We start from the raw sequence: 16,500 nt of genomic DNA, 5'->3' as shown, positions 1-16,500 counted from the left end.
GAAAGCTACAGTTGTGGTCATGATAATGTAAATGAACTAGTAATTACGAATATTTATTCATTGTAATGTTTTGTAGAACTCTCTTGGGTTGCATAACAATTAGTATGGGGTTTAGTAACTCAATGAGCTTTTATAGCCCAGTCCTTTTGAGTTTCTGTCTGAAGTAGTAGCATATAAGCACAAATATAATATTCGAAGTGCTAGTGTGAGGCCTCTGCTTCTTTCTTTGCTATATAATAACAGGAATCATCTTTAATCTTGGATCATAGTCTCACCCTTAAGGCCAGGACAGCCCTCAAAGCTGATGCTTTGGAGGAATTTACTTTGGCCTGTTTGTGCTAACAAGAGCAAGTTGTCAATATGCATTGAACTGAGGTCAGCGAGGTGATGATACAGTTGTGCATTTGCTTTTAAAAAGAGAGATATTGAGATTTCTGTTCTAGGTGTTTATAACATGATGGGGCTATGAACATAATGTGAATATCAGGTGCAGTTCATGCCTAATCCCGAGACATGCCCCTGGCTTCTGCTCTACTGCCATTTTGTGAAAATTCATGCTATATTTTATATTATACTGACCTTTGTATGAATGCCCCTCATCATGGATGTTACCCTGTCACTTTTTCTCCTATTCCAAGCTCCCTTCCCTCTCCTCCCCTTCCTGATTTTGCACACATTCACCTACGCAGTAATTCAGGAGTGCTGTGCATATAAACTCACAATATTGTTTTTGTCTGCAGAAGGAGCAGGGTTCTATCAGCAACCATTTTTTAAAGTAATTGCCTTTAATTAAAATGAAAGCCTTTTAATTTGGATTGCATTGACAATTTGCACTGCAGGAATGCCTGGAATGTATTGCTGACTAAACAAACTATTATGGGATGTCTTGAGATAATGACCAAGGAAAAATATCGCATGTAATTTGTAAAGGATTACTGTATTTCATTCCTGTAAATGTCTGCTAACATTGATTCAATTTAATATCTTATATTTGAGAGCTAAGACAATTCCAGCTGGACATTTGTATCAAATGTTTTCCTCTTGAGCCCCAAAAGATGACTTTCTTTATTCGTGTATGTTGGTGAAATCATTAGGGGTTTGGCATCGAGATGCTTAGGTTTTGACTCTATAGGTGAACAACCCCCCTCCCATTAATTCATTAGACCTTTTTATAGATATAGAAGGAAAAAAATTAAGGTGTCCAGGAAGAGAGGCTAATTGAAACCGTCCTACTCAATTAATAAAATAAGCTATACCTAACTAAGCAGCTGAGTAGAATGGGCTTCTGCTTCCTTGATTCCAGCAAAAAAATATTCCTACTCTAAAACACTGGAGTGATTAAATTCTGCGTAGATTGCCGGTAAAGTGATAACAAATAGGCAGCCATTTTATAAAGTATGGCAAACTTAAATAATAAATATGTACGTTCTTGCGTCAACTTCAGGTGCAAGTATTTATCCATTTGCGATTGGATCTAAAGGTGACCTTCATAGATGGACTTTGATCCAGTTGTGGTACTTGCTAACAAAATTGGGCAGAATGTGACTTCTAGTTATTTCCCCTGCAGCTTTCTATCCACATCATCTCCCACACTGAAGAGGGTTCTTCAACCCTCTGGGGCAAAATTTCAGGCGGAAGCAGGGATCTGTAAAAGTCACCTCCTCTCCCCACTCCTTCCATTAGTGGGTGCTGTGAGTGGAACTCTCCTCACAGGGTTATTGGAGCCCTAAGATGCCTGATGAAAAATCCAAGGAAAAAATGGGTCATGTTAATGCTTGTGTTGGACTGAGCAACTTGGAGATGGTAGCTAGTATATAAGTAAGATGTGTTCCCAGAATGGTTTTAGTTAGCACTTTTAAGCAGACTTACTTGAAAACAAGTTCTACTAGTTCTTGGTTTTTCTGAGCGTCCAATAAGCTTTGACTACATTTTTGCCCATTTCTGTTCCACTGCTATTGGAACGAACTATTTATTTATTGAATTTCTATACCGCCTTTTTGCCTAGGCACACCAGGAGTTTTACAGTTACACAGTTTTGCCACTCACTCATCTGCAGTTAAAAATGAAGCATGAACAGCCCCCTTCCTCCAGCCCTCCTCCTTCCTTCTCACGAGGCAAATTATGTTTTTTGGCAAATGGCAGGGAGGGGGTAGTTTGCCTGGCATAGGCCCTGATGGTATCTCTGCTTCCCTCTGAAATAGACAATTAATCCACTCCAGGGACTACTTCATATTTGCTGCCTCTTCTAATGGGCAGGGTGATTGCAGTTAATTGGAGGGTTATTTAACATGTGATGTTTTATTCCTTCTTACTACTCTTTCTGTCCCCTCAACCTGAATAGTCCACTTGTGGGGGATGGGAGAAGAATATACAGTTTCTAGTACATCTTTTAAGGAATCCAGATTCTTTTTCTCTCATGCTTGCACAGTGTGGATTGCACAATTTTAGCTGATATTTGCCAGGTTCTTGGAGATCTGGCAGTGACAGTTTTGTACCTGTTAGCAGACACACGGGAACCAACAATACTTCTTGTGGAATTGCACACTTCTAAAACTGTTCTGTCTTGCTTTATGGAATAAGTCATCTTTACCACCTGCTCAGTTTTAACACCAGGGTCTGTTTCTGTAGCTTCTTCCTCGGGAAAAAGCAGCTATGAACTACAATGAGAAATTGAAAGAGAAATTCCAGCACCACCCCCAAATCAAACGTATAAGTCGCCATCGACACTTGCCAAAGATGATCTACAGCCAGGCCAGAGAGCAACGCATCATGAGAGAAGCTCGTCGGCGAAAGTATGTTACTTCTTAACTTTACCTTGTTAAATTACATGTTATATTGGGCCATTCTTTCAGTTAGCCCAGCAACACTTTTGAATAGATTTAGAGGAAACTTGCTAACTTGAAGAGCAGTTCAGTTTACTCTTTTCTATTGAAATTTTACCAAAATGAAAGAAATCTGTACAGGAGTCTATTGGCAAGCTTTAATTATTTTAGTTGGACTAGATGATGTATTGGTTCTTGCAAATGATTCTGTAACATTTATTTGTTAATTTAAGCAATTAGATTGCATGAGGCAATGGGGTGGAAAGGGAAGGCAAAGTGGTGGTAAATACTCACGTTCAAGAGAAAAGGAACAGGTGGTTTCTCCATGGAACAAAATAGACGATCCTTAGAAATAGTAGAGAACACTATAAAATACATTATTCAGTTTTGTTTTAATTAAATCTGTTGCCTAAAAGAAGCAACTCAAAATGAGTTTCTGCCCAAGTTTATGATCTAGCAGCCAGTTAGTGATTTTCCAAACACAGTAGGGCATTTTCAGTATATTGTTTTTTAGAAGCAATGTAGAGTATGGTCAGTTAAGTACTTTGTTTTTTAAATAAAATTATACCCCTTGTGGCTGAAATAATCTAATTTTGATGTTTCTTATTTTAGGGAAATGAATCGCCGGAAACATAGCAAGCCTGGATCTGTACCGCTTGTGTCAGAGAAGAAGAAACACATTGTAGCTGTAGTGAAATAATAGTTTATATAATGCCTGTTTTATTGGTTGAATTCTTAAAGACAATGTGCACATCCTTTTACTTTTACTTTTTAAATGTCTCTTACTATTGTAATGTTTGGATTTTGCATTAAAAAGGCATTTAAAATTTTATATCTAGATATGCTACTGATATAGTTTAGGTTAATTTTGTGACCTCCAGTAGCATTTCATTCTGTTGTACCTTCTGTCAATCCAATTTTGTGTCACCTGAAAAAGAGACACAGTGTTGTATCCACTGCCAAAAAGGATGAACAACTTCACTATGCAACAAGCAGCTTTCCCTTTACTAGAGACTACATAAGCATTCAGCATGTAATTTCTAAAATCCTATGAAGAGTTCTTCATAGGCTAGATAATTTAGGAAACCCTAGTATTATGACACTTGCCTGTGTTTCCTTACTGCACCCACCAACATAATTGGGCAGTTGTCAATATGTGATATTAAAACAAAGATTTGTGTTGAATAGTAACTTTGTAGTTGCCTTATTTAAAGCCTGAAATTTCTAAACTGGAACAGAAAAAATAGACATAACCATTTTGAATGTGATTAACAGCAAAATGTTGATACCTGTTGTTGTACATCTAGTTACCGTATTTTTCGCCCCATAGGGCTCACCGGCCCATAGGGCGCACCTAGTTTTTTGGGGGGGAAATAAATAAAGAAAAATTATTCCCCCCCCCCCAGGCGCGGGGCTGGGGCGGGGGAAGCCCGAGCTTCGCCAGCCCCCAGAACAGGCTGCTATCCGCAAGCCTAGGGAGCCCGGCGGGAAGTTGCGCCGGTCTCCCCAGGCTTGCGGATATCTGCCCGAAGCCCGGGGCGCGCTGCTCAGCGCACCCCAGGCTTCGGGCAGCAGGCTGATATCCGCAAGCCTAGGGAGCCCTGCGGGAACTCCCGCGGGCTCTCCAGGCTTGCGGATTGCTTCCTGAAGCCTGGAGAGCGAGAGGGGTCGGTGCGCACCGACCCCTCTCGCTCTCCAGGCTTCAGCGAAAGCCTGCATTCGCCCCATAGGACGCACACACATTTCCCCTTCATTTTTGGAGGGGAAAAAGTGGGTCCTATAGGGCGAAAAATACAGTACTTTTATTGGAACATGATCAAGACAAAATTAAGAACTTATTCACATCAATTTCAGTTTAAGAGCTAAGCAAGATCTGAACGTCTTTATTATAATCAGTGGAGCTTTTAAAAGTTATTGACTGGCAGGATCAGGTCTTTTATTTATTTATCTGTTTGAATTTTTAAAATAACTAAGTTTGCTCTTGAAAGAGAGTGAAATGTTAACCAAGCCTCAGGGAACAGCTAACAGTAAATTAAAGTTGCTTTAATCTTATGGTCTCTGGGAATTGTGGACCTATGACCCCAGTAGGATATTGTGGACCTTCTTGATGAGTAGGGAAGAAGGTCTGCCCCCAGAGGCCACATTAATGCAGATGTAGAAACCTGAGTAGCTGAGCTCCTTGTATGTGGGTGGTGCATTCATGATGGCAGTCGGGAATTATAGTTATTCTGTATGAGCATTGCATTCAGAGTGCTCTTGAGCAGATACTTCAGCCATACCAGGAATGTTGTCTGTTTTCTAGACACCTGCCAGTCTGGTATGGAGGTGTAAGATCAGATCCCTGCTCTGCTTTGGAAATGGGCAGAATGGAGGAGAAGGTGTGAAATGAAGTACATATTGAGTCTACTTAACTAAGCAAAAGAAAGCTAACTTCATGTTTACTGTGTGATTCATTTGTTGCCCTCTGAATTTGTTACCTGAGTTATAGCAGCATAGTTCATCATTAAGTGGCCAGATAGAATTGGCTCTAAGCTCAATGTTGTAGAGATCAATTAAATCAACTAGAAATTTTGTTTATTATAAATTAAGAGTATTATACTAATGGCTTTTCAAGAAAGATGTGAGAGAAGCCGTGGTTCTGTTTACACTCTTGTAGCTCTTCAATTTCAGCGTGAGATATTTAGAAAATGTAAAGACTATTTTTCAGTCACAGCCATGTTGAAAGCAGAGAAAACTGGGGAGAAGCAAATAAGTTAAATCATTTAACAGATTCTTTTTTGTAAAGGGAGAAGTAAATTGGGAGTTTCCTTCCTTAAAGTGTTTAGCGATAAGTCTTCCTTGATTTGGCTCACATGTTCAGCTTTTAAGTACTGTAAATAGCCTGCACGCAATAGACTTCACCACTTGCAAGATGTGTTGTGAGGCTAGTTTAAAGTAGATTGCGAAGAACTTTAGAAAGTATTGTGGTGGAATGTCTGTGTGGAATTGAAAACCTATAAAGATACTTCAAAATAAAATCCAGGAGCAGGACCCAGTAAAAATTCTGCCCTACTCAGATTTTTCTTGAAAAATTCACATAGACTATTCGTGATGTCCTCCATAGGAATAATTCAGTAAGTACTCCTGAGACAGAAAGTACTGATCCCATATTGTTGCATCTCCAAGTAATGCTGGAAAAGAAACTGAAACACTTGAAGAATCTCTGCCAATCAGTGAAATCAGTGGGAAATGGACCAGTAGCCTGGCTTCATTTAAGGCAGACTTTGTTTCTGTGATTTCTGCAATAATTTAAACCGTCTGGGGGGCATCGATTGATACTAAACTGGCCAAACATTTACTAACAGTTGCCTTGTTTTCTGCTTGTAGTTATGGCTCACAAAATATCTGTGCAGTTTCCTCCGCAAATGATCATCAAGCCCTGTGGTGATGGCCTGGAACTTTGCATTGTGTGTGCTATTCATTACCTACTTCCAGTTCTATCAGTTGCTACTTATTCCCTGTGTCGAGTCATAGTGAGCTATAATCGGCTTCTCTAGGAGAAGTGTTTCTAATTGTGGGATTGGGTTAACGATCTGTATCTGAGCCTTCAGCAAGGAGCTTCTTGCATCTTAAGTGACAGGAGTAGGATCAGCATGGTCCTAAGTGCTAATTTTTCTGAAGAGAGCCTAATGGGTGCAGAGCTCTGCAGAGGATTTTATCCATAGGAACAAAAGACCTGAAGAAGGAAGGGGACGTTGACCATAGGAAAATGCTGCATCGTAGATGAGATGGAAGTAGCACATCAGCAAATTTCTTTACCAGACTGTGTTGATGACAGGAAATGATTTCTCATGCCATAAGCATTCAGGACACAGTAAGCCAAAATTATTTTTCCTACAAAGCAAGTAATCTAGTTTTTAAAATTGAAGGAGAAACATTTAATTGGTACAGCTGGATAAATAAAGGTGTATTTATAGATAAGCTATTTGAGGAATAGAGCCTGTTGGGTTTTTTTGAACTAGTTAAGGCAAAAATTTAACCTTTGTGAGCAAATCCATGGACAATATTTGCAGCTGCATCTTTTTGCAATAGAGTATTTGCAATCAGAAAATACTGGGATGTTTCTGATAAACCCGTGTTTCAAAATAATCCTTCTCTTTCTGGTTGTCTCTGAAGCTCCAAAAACATCAGCGAAAAAAGCATAGAGTAAATAACTGCATTAAAATGGCAATCTCAAAATGTAGAACAAAATGGCATGCATTTGTTGGGAAAGTTTATGTAAAGTATCTCTTTTTCAAATATTTTATTCAAATATATGAAAGTAAAAGGATTTCCCAGTATAATATATACACGTTTGGGGGTTTTGTTTATTGTTTTGCATTTTTTGCTCTGCCCATGTTTGCCTCTGGCCACACACATCACTGGTATGTGGCCCCCAGAAGGGTTCCCATGAGGTAATGTGGCCCTTGGGCTGGAAAAGTTCCCCCATGCCTGGGTTGATTTATTTGAACAGCATATAATGTGACCCCAGGGAAGTGCCTCTATATACACACACACCATAGTTAACATTTCTTGGTGTTTCTGGTTTCTGAAGAAAACCATGTAAGTCTGAATCAACTTTATGGTCAATGCTGCCCTTTTGCTCTGTGCTGAGAGAATAATCAGAGCAAACTCACTTCAATAAAATGAGAATTAGCAAACTTACAGGAACATGACTAAAGTGGTGCTCTTCAAAGTGCCAAAGCTCAGATTACAGGAATTCATCATATCCATGAATCAGATAGCATTGGTCTTGCAGTGTAATTCTACCTAAATTATGTTTGTCAGTTGAGAATGCCAAATTAAATGCTGTTTTGTCAAAATTTATTGCTGCTGTTGGGAAACTGCTTTGATGACATGACAACCCCTCTTGAGAGAGGAGGAGGAGACTACTTGGACCATTCCTGTTCTTGTGAAAAGATGGGGCATAGTGAGTTAAGACACCCATGGCTGAAATATTTCTACCTGCTGCACTGCACTGGTGAAAGAGATTACATTATACAAAGGCAAAATCCCAGACGAATGTCTCTTGTATGTATTCCATAGACATGAATGGGAATTAACTTTAATATTTTTGGAATAACACATAAGGCAAGAAATACAAACATTTGCTGGTTGGGAAGAGAAGAAACAGCAAGCTTGATTATTGTGTTCTTTCTTCACTGGTGCGGATGAAAGGACAAAAATGTGCATTGAATACTTTATCAATGGTTTGGGACCAGAATATATCAGGAACAGCATACCCCCGCTGTCCTCAGCATAAGCTTGTCAGGACCTTCAACACTTCAAAAATGTGTATTCATATCTGCATAGTATCACCAAGTAGAACTGTTTAGGATATTGAGAGACTGGATAATTTGAGTTTTGCCATTGCCAGGTTTGAAGGAGCCATTGGCAAATGCCCATCTGGTTCATATATCAGTGAATCTCTCTGGTACCAAAAACGTAATTCCAGGCATTGGGGGAAATTAAAATGGCAGCATCACCATCTGATTGCAAAATAGTTCATTTTCTAGCATTGACATTCTGTTTCAAAGAAATAATGGGATTTTGCTAAGGGAAGTTTAGAGTTTGTTAATCCTCTAATGAACAGTTACAGATGGGTAGCCGTGTTGGTCTGCCATAGTCGAAATAGAAAAATTCCTTCCTGTAGCACCTTAAAGACCAACTAAGTTAGTTCTTGGTATAAGCTTTCGTGTGCAAGCTGTGTATCTGAAGAAGTGTGCTTGCACACGAAAGCTTATACCAAGAACTAACTTAGTTGGTCTTTAAGGTGCTACAGGAAGGAATTTTTCTATTTCCTCTAATGAACAGTTCTCAATGTGTTAATTTTTTTGTACTCGGTGCACAGAGAGGTTTTCCATTAATGCACACTTTCAGTTGGAACTCATCCAGGTACCGTAGGTATTAATAACACCATGGACGAAAACTATATGCAAGGTAAAAAGGACAGAACATAATTATGTTTTTTCCTTCTTTGCAAGAAAATTGGAACAATGAGGGTTGTATGTGTTGAGAGAAAGAAAGGAGGGCTTCTGAAACACTGGTAATTTCTATACATAATACACTTGAAGCCAAGGGTTCTGCATATATGCCAAAAACGCAAATACTCTGAAACCCTGTGTGAGCATCCCAGGATTTCTGGAACTGGCATGCTGGCTCCAGAATCCCCAGAATGCTCTTTCGAGATTTCTCAGAGCTGTCCAAGTTCCCATGAAATCTTGTGGAAGCATCACAGACCTGGAGAGAGCCAGTGTGCTGTAGTGGTTAAGAGCAGTAGACTTGTGATCTGGTGAACCAGGTTCGCGTCTCCGCTCCTCCACTTGCAGCTGCTGGGTGACCTTGGGCTAGTCACACTTATTTGAAGTCTCTCAGCCTCACTCACCTCACAGAGTGTGTGTTGTGGGGGAGGAAGGGAAAGGAGAAAGATCCTTCGGGTAGTGATAAAGCGGGATATCAAATCCAAACTCCTCCTCTTGCTTCAGAAGCAAAGCTGAGAGCTTAAAAACTCTTTCTATGCCAGAAAAATCCAGCACAAAAAGAGTTTTTAAACTGTGTGTCTTGGTTCCTGAGCAAGGTCCACTCCTCATGCTGGCTTAATTTACAGGATGTCAATCAGCTAGCATTCAATCATGTATTGCTGAAATTGCAGAAGTTACCGGTACATGTACATAAGATGTGATCGTACTGTATAATATTATGGTACCAGATTAGCCTGCATCTCTCTATATATGCACACAAAACCCCATTATCTTACAGACATGTTCACAAAAGTATTACTTTGGGCATCTTTACACAGGGGGTTATTGCAGTGGGCACAGTTACTTTAGGAACACAGTATTGTCTTGTTTTGGTGAGGAAATTAGCAAGAAGCAGCAAATGGCAATATAAACAAATGTAGTTTATTTTCATTTGGCATGTGTATTGGCATACATTTGAGTGAAATGGCTTTTGTCTTGAAGCACCCATACAAAGATGTAGAATAGCAAGATGGTTAGCTGTTACAGATTATATAGGCTATCCACATTCAAGCTTAAATAATTGCTGTGAGTGAGAGAGAGCGAGAGAGTGAGAGAGAGCGCTTTATACGGAATAGAGTAGGGCACTAGAGGACCAGGCAAAATTGCAGCCTACATGCACCAGAAGGGAAAGCTCAAATGCAAATGACTATGGTTTGGAGTAATGCGTAGGTTCAGAGACAATGCGATGAGGGAAATGAGAAAGGTATAGATAAGAGGAAGGAGTGAGACACTAATACTTACCTGTGCCAAGGAAGGGAGAGTAAAGAGAAAGCATATGCTCACCGCTGAATCCAGACTTCCTGGCAAAGGCTAAACACACTTTGTATGGTGGAGAAACAGGCCTGGGTACCATTGACAGCAAAATATCCAGAAAAAGGGTTTTTAGGCTGAGGTGATGACAGTGGCGTAGCGTGGGTTGTCAGCACCCGGGGCAAGGCAAGTAATTTGCGCCCCCTAACCCGTGGATTTTAGCACTCAGAGAGCTGCGAGTGCGAGCGCCCCCCCCAGATGTTGCACCCAGTGCGGCCGGGCCCCCCTGCACCCCCCACGCTACGCCACTGGGTGATGACTGGGTGGACATCCTTGTTAGCTTACCCTTGAAGTAAATCTCACTACCCTGGGTTTCTTAGAATCTTCCTAAGCAGCTGAAGGGGTTCCTAATAAAGTTCCAGAAATATAAAAGGCTTCCTTTTGGGATAACATTGGCTTATGCCTGCTAGGGTCATGACTAATCTGAAGAAAACAACAAGCATGTCTGAGAAGCAGGGAGGGGAGGCAGGCATAAAGGGCCTAGGTTTTGTTCATGCAGGCATCAGTGAGTTGAAGCAGACTTGAAAAAGTGGAGATGGTGGGTGGTTGCTGCTTTGGTTCCAATAATTTATGTATTTATTTAAAATACTTAAATTATATTAAGTGTTCTTTTAAATTGTTAAGAATTAAAATTTGAAAACCAAATTCCATACTGGTTGATTTCTTAACACTTGTGTGTTTTCTTTAGCACTTGGGACAACCTGGTGATAGTTGCACTGTTTGATTCCAACCAGATGTTAGCAAATCATTTCTTTCAAACTGATAGGCATGAAAGTTGTTGGGGATTTGGTTGTGAGCAGCTGAAGGGGTTCATTTAAGCTGAAGCTTCACTAGAGCTTTGTTTCGGGGTAGGTTTTGTATGCCCAACAATATAATGAAATACCCTAAAGCATGCCCCACGTCATGTGCAGAATACAGTTCAAACATCATTTAGTGACCACAACTCAGCTAAGAACTCCTAAGGGAGAAATTGAAATTTATAGAATCCAAGCAGCTCTCATTATGGAAATTAAACTCTGAGTATCACTTTGCCAAGATCATTCTCTTATTCTAAAGCAGTGAGATCAATAGAAAATGGAAGAAGCCCAGAGCAAAAATCCTTTGTAGAATTTAGATCCTCCTTAATGTTTTCAGAAAACTGTTTCAGGTGGCTTTTAGACAGGCACCGTTATTTAGCTGTGGGGATCTTAGAATACAGTGGTACCTCGGGTTACATATGCTTCAGGTTACATACACTTCAGCTTATGAAATAGTACCTCGGGTTAAGAACTTTGCTTCAGGATGAGAACAGAAATCGTGCTCCAGCGGCGCGGCGGCAGCAGGAGGCCACATTAGCTAAAGTGGTGATTCAGGTTAAGAACAGTTTCAGGTTAAGAACAGACCTCCAGAATGAATTAAGTTCTTAACCCGAGGTACCACTGTACTGATTTTATTAACAATGTACCAGTGCACTAGTCCAAGTAGGCATAGGCAGGAAGCAAACTATTTTTGTGTCCCTGTGGCTGTGTACTGACTGGTGACTAGGTATGAGAAGTTAGCCTTCCCTTTTTCCAAGCCACTATCTGAAGCGGGATATGCTGGATTTTGTCCCTTAAGATTGCAATTCTGTACACTGTGTACTCTGTATAATGATATGTGCATGGTGTTATTTAACTAAGAGGAAATACCACAGCAGCAGGGTATCACCTACTGACAAAACACTTGTTTTGTCGCAGTCTCTTTATTTATAGATATACAGGTTGGCTTTGGGTCAACAAACAGCGTCCAGAAGATGCTATCTTCAGACTGGGAGTAAGAGATCAAGAACCCTGTGCCTCTAGCTATCAATTTCTCACTTAGAAGATGTTAATTATATTGTTACCTGGCAATAAAGTCATCTACAATGACCCACACATTCTAGTAATAGCTAGATCACTTTTTATTAGTTGGAATGGGCTAGTTAAGCAACAGTTTCATTCGTCTTCTCCCTTGTCTATCTGAAGTGACCATACACCAAGAAAACCAAGTCTGCTTTTTCAACAGACAGCAATTGCTTGGCTTCAATTTCATCCCACACTCAATTTGAGAACATAGTCTTTTCCAAGAAATGAGTACTGTATCATAGTCCTTGGAAAATATGATATTCTGGGAAGACCATCCTACTTGTTGAGAATACTGTTCATTCATTGCTGTGATAGGGTAGAGGTTTTATTTTCCCTCAAGAAGGAGGTTTTAATTCTCTTACAAAGAAATCCACACCAGACACAGCTCACTTGGGAAACTACCAGTCTTGAATCTGTTCTTCTTGGACACAGACCAACGGCTGAAGAGCCAGAGGAAAGAGTAATTCTCTCTCAATTTCAAAAGAATACATGAAAGGTAGCTGGTATGTCAGTATAGATGTGTGGTCAGGTACCAGGTGTGTGGGCAATTCCCAGCTAGTTTTTTTTTAATCTTGTCAGACGTCTGAAGAAGGAAAACCCAAACCAATTACTCATAGATGCTGACAACACAGGAAGACTTGAAAGCACCATATACTGAGTGACAGAGGTCCACTCTGTTATGTCAAAGTCTCTATGTGGCTTTGCTGCCTGGCAACACTAAGGAAGACCAAAGATGAAGTCAGGGAAATGCTGCCTGAAGAATCCTGGTACCATATGGACACCAAGGTATTTCTATTGCTAATACTACCCTTGAATGTGATTATATTGTATGTACAAATCTGTTGCAAGTCACTTTGAAAGTCTCTATAAAACAGTATATAAGTAAAACAAACAAACAAACAAACAAACAAACAAACATCTTAATAAATGTGATCTTCTTGGTCATGGAAAACTATGTTTGCCACCAAGACAGTTTGCTCTGATATATATCTAGTTGCTTCCTCCAGTTCTGAAGTTGTGCTTTCAACCCAGTAGCTAGCTGCTATAGAACTTAATTTACTATAGTTCCTTGGGTGATTGTACTTTACTTCATGGATTTCAATCAGGCAATAATAAGATTCTGCTGAATTATTTGAAACAGTGTTTAGATTTATTAGAAGGAGTGAGAAATGAGAAACTGGATTAGATGTTAGCTAATCAATGACCCTAATACAGTAAATGCAAATAATGTATATATTGGACAATATACTCTAAGCTGGACACAGACATTTTCAAATTATTTCACAGCTGTTTATTATTATATTACATAGGAAATTATTCCATGTTCAAATTATTCCTAGTTGGACTAGGTACAAAGCTTTCTGCTTTGGCAATAATAGAAATAGTAGACATGTGCTGGTCACTGGTGGGGACCTTCATCTAAGCACAGTCACAGTGGACCTTATTTGTCTTTTTCTCCTACATGTCTCCACCATGACTTTTAGGCAGGTAGCAGATAGTAAAAAGTTTGATCTAGCATAATATAAATAGAGTCTGTTGAATTAATTTTATTTTTGTTATAGGCCATGCAAAGCTGCCATCAAATCGCTCACATCCTTGTCCACAGCCTGCAATATAAAACCATGAATCCAGTACTTTATACTGCCATTGTGGTGCAAACACAAAGATTCTAATCATGGATCCTCATGTCTTTTACATGGAGAACCTCAATTCCAACCCACTATCAAATTAGAGTTTGTGATCTGCATAGACTCACAATATACAAATAACACAGTGCTTTGTGACACCTTCTTTTGGGCATAGCAGAAATAGCAGGTTGCATTTCAAAATGTTTACTCCAGCTTTGTAGGTTTTTAATGAGTTACTGTTTTAACCGCTTCTGTCCAGCTGTTTCTAGTGACCATTGTTTGCAGGATATTTTGAAATCTATTTTATTGATGGCTTTTAAATTAATTTATGTCATCTTGTACCGTTTCGTATTGGCACTGATCAAAGTTGAGCAACATTTTTTTTAAAAAAGTAAATGAATTGATGTAACATTCATGGAACTACTGTGGGGCAAAAATCTAGATTGGAAAAAACCTGTTTCAGAAGCACTTTGAACCCTTGAAAGTGTTACACTGAGTGCCAATACTAATAGTTAATATTGCATCATAAAAACCTAAATCTGAGGTACAGATTTTTATGTAGTGTTGAATGCATTAAAAAAAACCATTTTACCAGCTAGTCTCTCAAATAACCAGTTTCCAGGGCATAACAGTATTGAACCGTATCTGAGCTTGTCTGTAAACATTTTTTACAACCATCTGGTACAATGTTATGATATGAATGTATTAAGTTAAGAGGCTTCAAATGGTAAGTGTGTTTAGGAAGAGCTGGAACTATATATTTTATGATATTTGAAGCATAATTTATTGTTGGAATGGAAAAATCATTCAGTCTGGGAAGTATCATTTCCAAATTCCAGTTTTTGTGACACAGTAATGAAAAGACTCACTAGCATTGTGATTTTTACAATGCAGTGGTCTGATATTAGTATAAGTTTAGGAAGTGCCTTCAGCCTTCCCCACGCTACTGCCTTCCAGATGTTTTTGGATTACAGACTGGGGCTAGTGATGAGAGCTGTAGTCCAAAACATCAGGAAGGTACTAGGCTTGGGAAAGCTGAGAAAAAAATAACTGTGATACATTTTTTTAAATACTTATTTTATTAAAAATAAAATTAATAACTTATAGGACTTAAATGGGAAAACTATGTGGACACAATGTATTCTGATCCCTTGATGTGGATTACACACAGAGCACACATTGAATTCGTGTTCTTCATGCTGAAGGGATAAGCCATGGCTATACAGTATGATATGGTTTGATGTAAGAATACATGTAAAACTTACAAGGATCTATGAGGACCTATGCAAAAAGCCAGATGATGTTGGAAAAATTATTTTGGATAGTGTAGGCGAACTGTAATTATATAATGGATTTCAATATTCTATTTAAAAAAGGATACATGATGAGATTTGTGCTACAAATCTAGGTTCCAGCATCGGTGCACTACAAATGATTAAACTCATTTTTATGAGTTACTGTGTCATCATGATACAAATTAAATGCATCTGGAGCATCTAGGTTTTTGCACCACAAGGTGCAATTTATAATCATTATAACGAAGCCCATAGGTACTGATGTGAACTATGATTGATAGTGGAAATGGGGTAATTTTGTGTAAAAAGCACAAGGACTTGCGTCTTGCAACCATCTTTTCGTGCCATAGCAATGTCATTAACTTATGAATCTGTGCTTGTTGTGAAGTCAATATAAGAGCCACCAAGTTTAATATATGGGATCCATTTTTTGTGCCTCAGTGATGCCACAAAGTGCTGGCTCCTTGATTTATACCATGCAGTCTACACAGATGAATGCAAGATTTGGGGAGACCTTCTATAAATAAGTTATGAAGATCCTTCTTTTTGTGCCACAGTGGCAGTACTACAAAGTACTGCATCTGTAATGTTTACAGATGTTTTCCCCTCCCATGGAGACATTATAGTTATCCAACTGAAGGCACAGGTGGCTTCCAGGTGACAAGAGGAGCCGCAAACCTTGCATCTCTCTACCTTGTGTTGCCGATTGCCTAGCTCACCATGGAAGAAGCGAAACCATCCCAAATGCAGCCAGTGACAGGGAAGCTGCCTATGTTCTGCAGTGTGCCCTGTAGCAGTAGGACCATCCCTTGCCCTCGACCCCGTGCATACATACCCAAAGGGCTGGCCACAGATGCCCTAAAGCCAAATACCTATGTCCAGGCCCTTATATCCCCTTATCAAATGAATCTAAAATAGCAACCGTTCCTTGGTTATGTAATCCCAAACACAGATTACAGCCCCCACTTTAACCCATAGCCAGCTGCAGCTGTCTGTCCACCCTGTTAGTGCTTCCCCTGCCCCTTGGCCAACTGCCACTCGCTTACATCTCCCTCCATGTGAATGTGACAGCAGGGCGAGTTGAAGTTACCGAGGGAGCAACAAATCCGCGTTGGGTCCAGACGAGCCAGAAAACTACCTTGGCACATCTCTTTTTCTCCGCGAAGTTGTACCTCTTCCTCCTCAGGGTTTTCCCTGGCTCAGCCTTGCCTCTCTTCACCCGAATTTCGGGTGTATGTGGGGAGGGGGGGAACTGGCCTCCCTTCTCTTCCATGCCACCTTTTCTCTCCGCGCCTCCATAGTTCGCCAGAAATAACGGCTGAGGCAGGCAGGGCGCTTGTCTGTCACGCTCTCCGCCCCGCCCGCCCGCCCGCTCCCTCACGGCCGTTCGCCCGGCCTCCCTGGAGCGGCTGGGCCCAGTCCTCTCAATTGCGCGCGTCCCCGGTGCCACTTGGCTCCTCCCCCTTTTGCCTCGCGTGATTTTTATCGCAGCCATTCGCCTCCTTACCCCCCCCCCCACCCCCGCGCGCCTTTCCCGGTGCATT

The 16,500-nt window shown here is 40.3% G+C and overlaps 1 protein-coding gene and 1 long non-coding RNA gene across 2 annotated transcripts in view; one reads left to right on the top strand and one right to left on the bottom strand.

Moving 5' to 3' along the window:
- DCAF13 (DDB1 and CUL4 associated factor 13) overlaps positions 1 to 4,013 on the top strand; it is a 20,682-nt gene extending 16,669 nt beyond the window's left edge. The window contains exons 10-11 of the mRNA XM_081013791.1: positions 2,629 to 2,792; positions 3,435 to 4,013. Of these exons, the coding sequence (XP_080869917.1) occupies positions 2,629 to 2,792; positions 3,435 to 3,522 (252 nt within the window). The 3' untranslated portion in view covers positions 3,523 to 4,013. The remainder of the gene's footprint in view (positions 1 to 2,628; positions 2,793 to 3,434) is intronic.
- Positions 1 to 16,500, bottom strand: part of LOC308481449 — a 20,832-nt gene extending 4,332 nt beyond the window's left edge. Inside the window, exon 1 of the long non-coding RNA XR_013988678.1 lies at positions 16,003 to 16,500. This is a non-coding gene — a long non-coding RNA (uncharacterized lncRNA). The remainder of the gene's footprint in view (positions 1 to 16,002) is intronic.

Source organism: Podarcis pityusensis (assembly GCF_964106645.2).
Source record: "Podarcis pityusensis genome assembly, chromosome: 7".
In the NCBI taxonomy this organism is placed as follows: domain Eukaryota; kingdom Metazoa; phylum Chordata; class Lepidosauria; order Squamata; family Lacertidae; genus Podarcis; species Podarcis pityusensis.
Note: the sequence above shows the minus strand (reverse complement) of the source record. Positions and strands in the feature narration are given on the sequence as shown.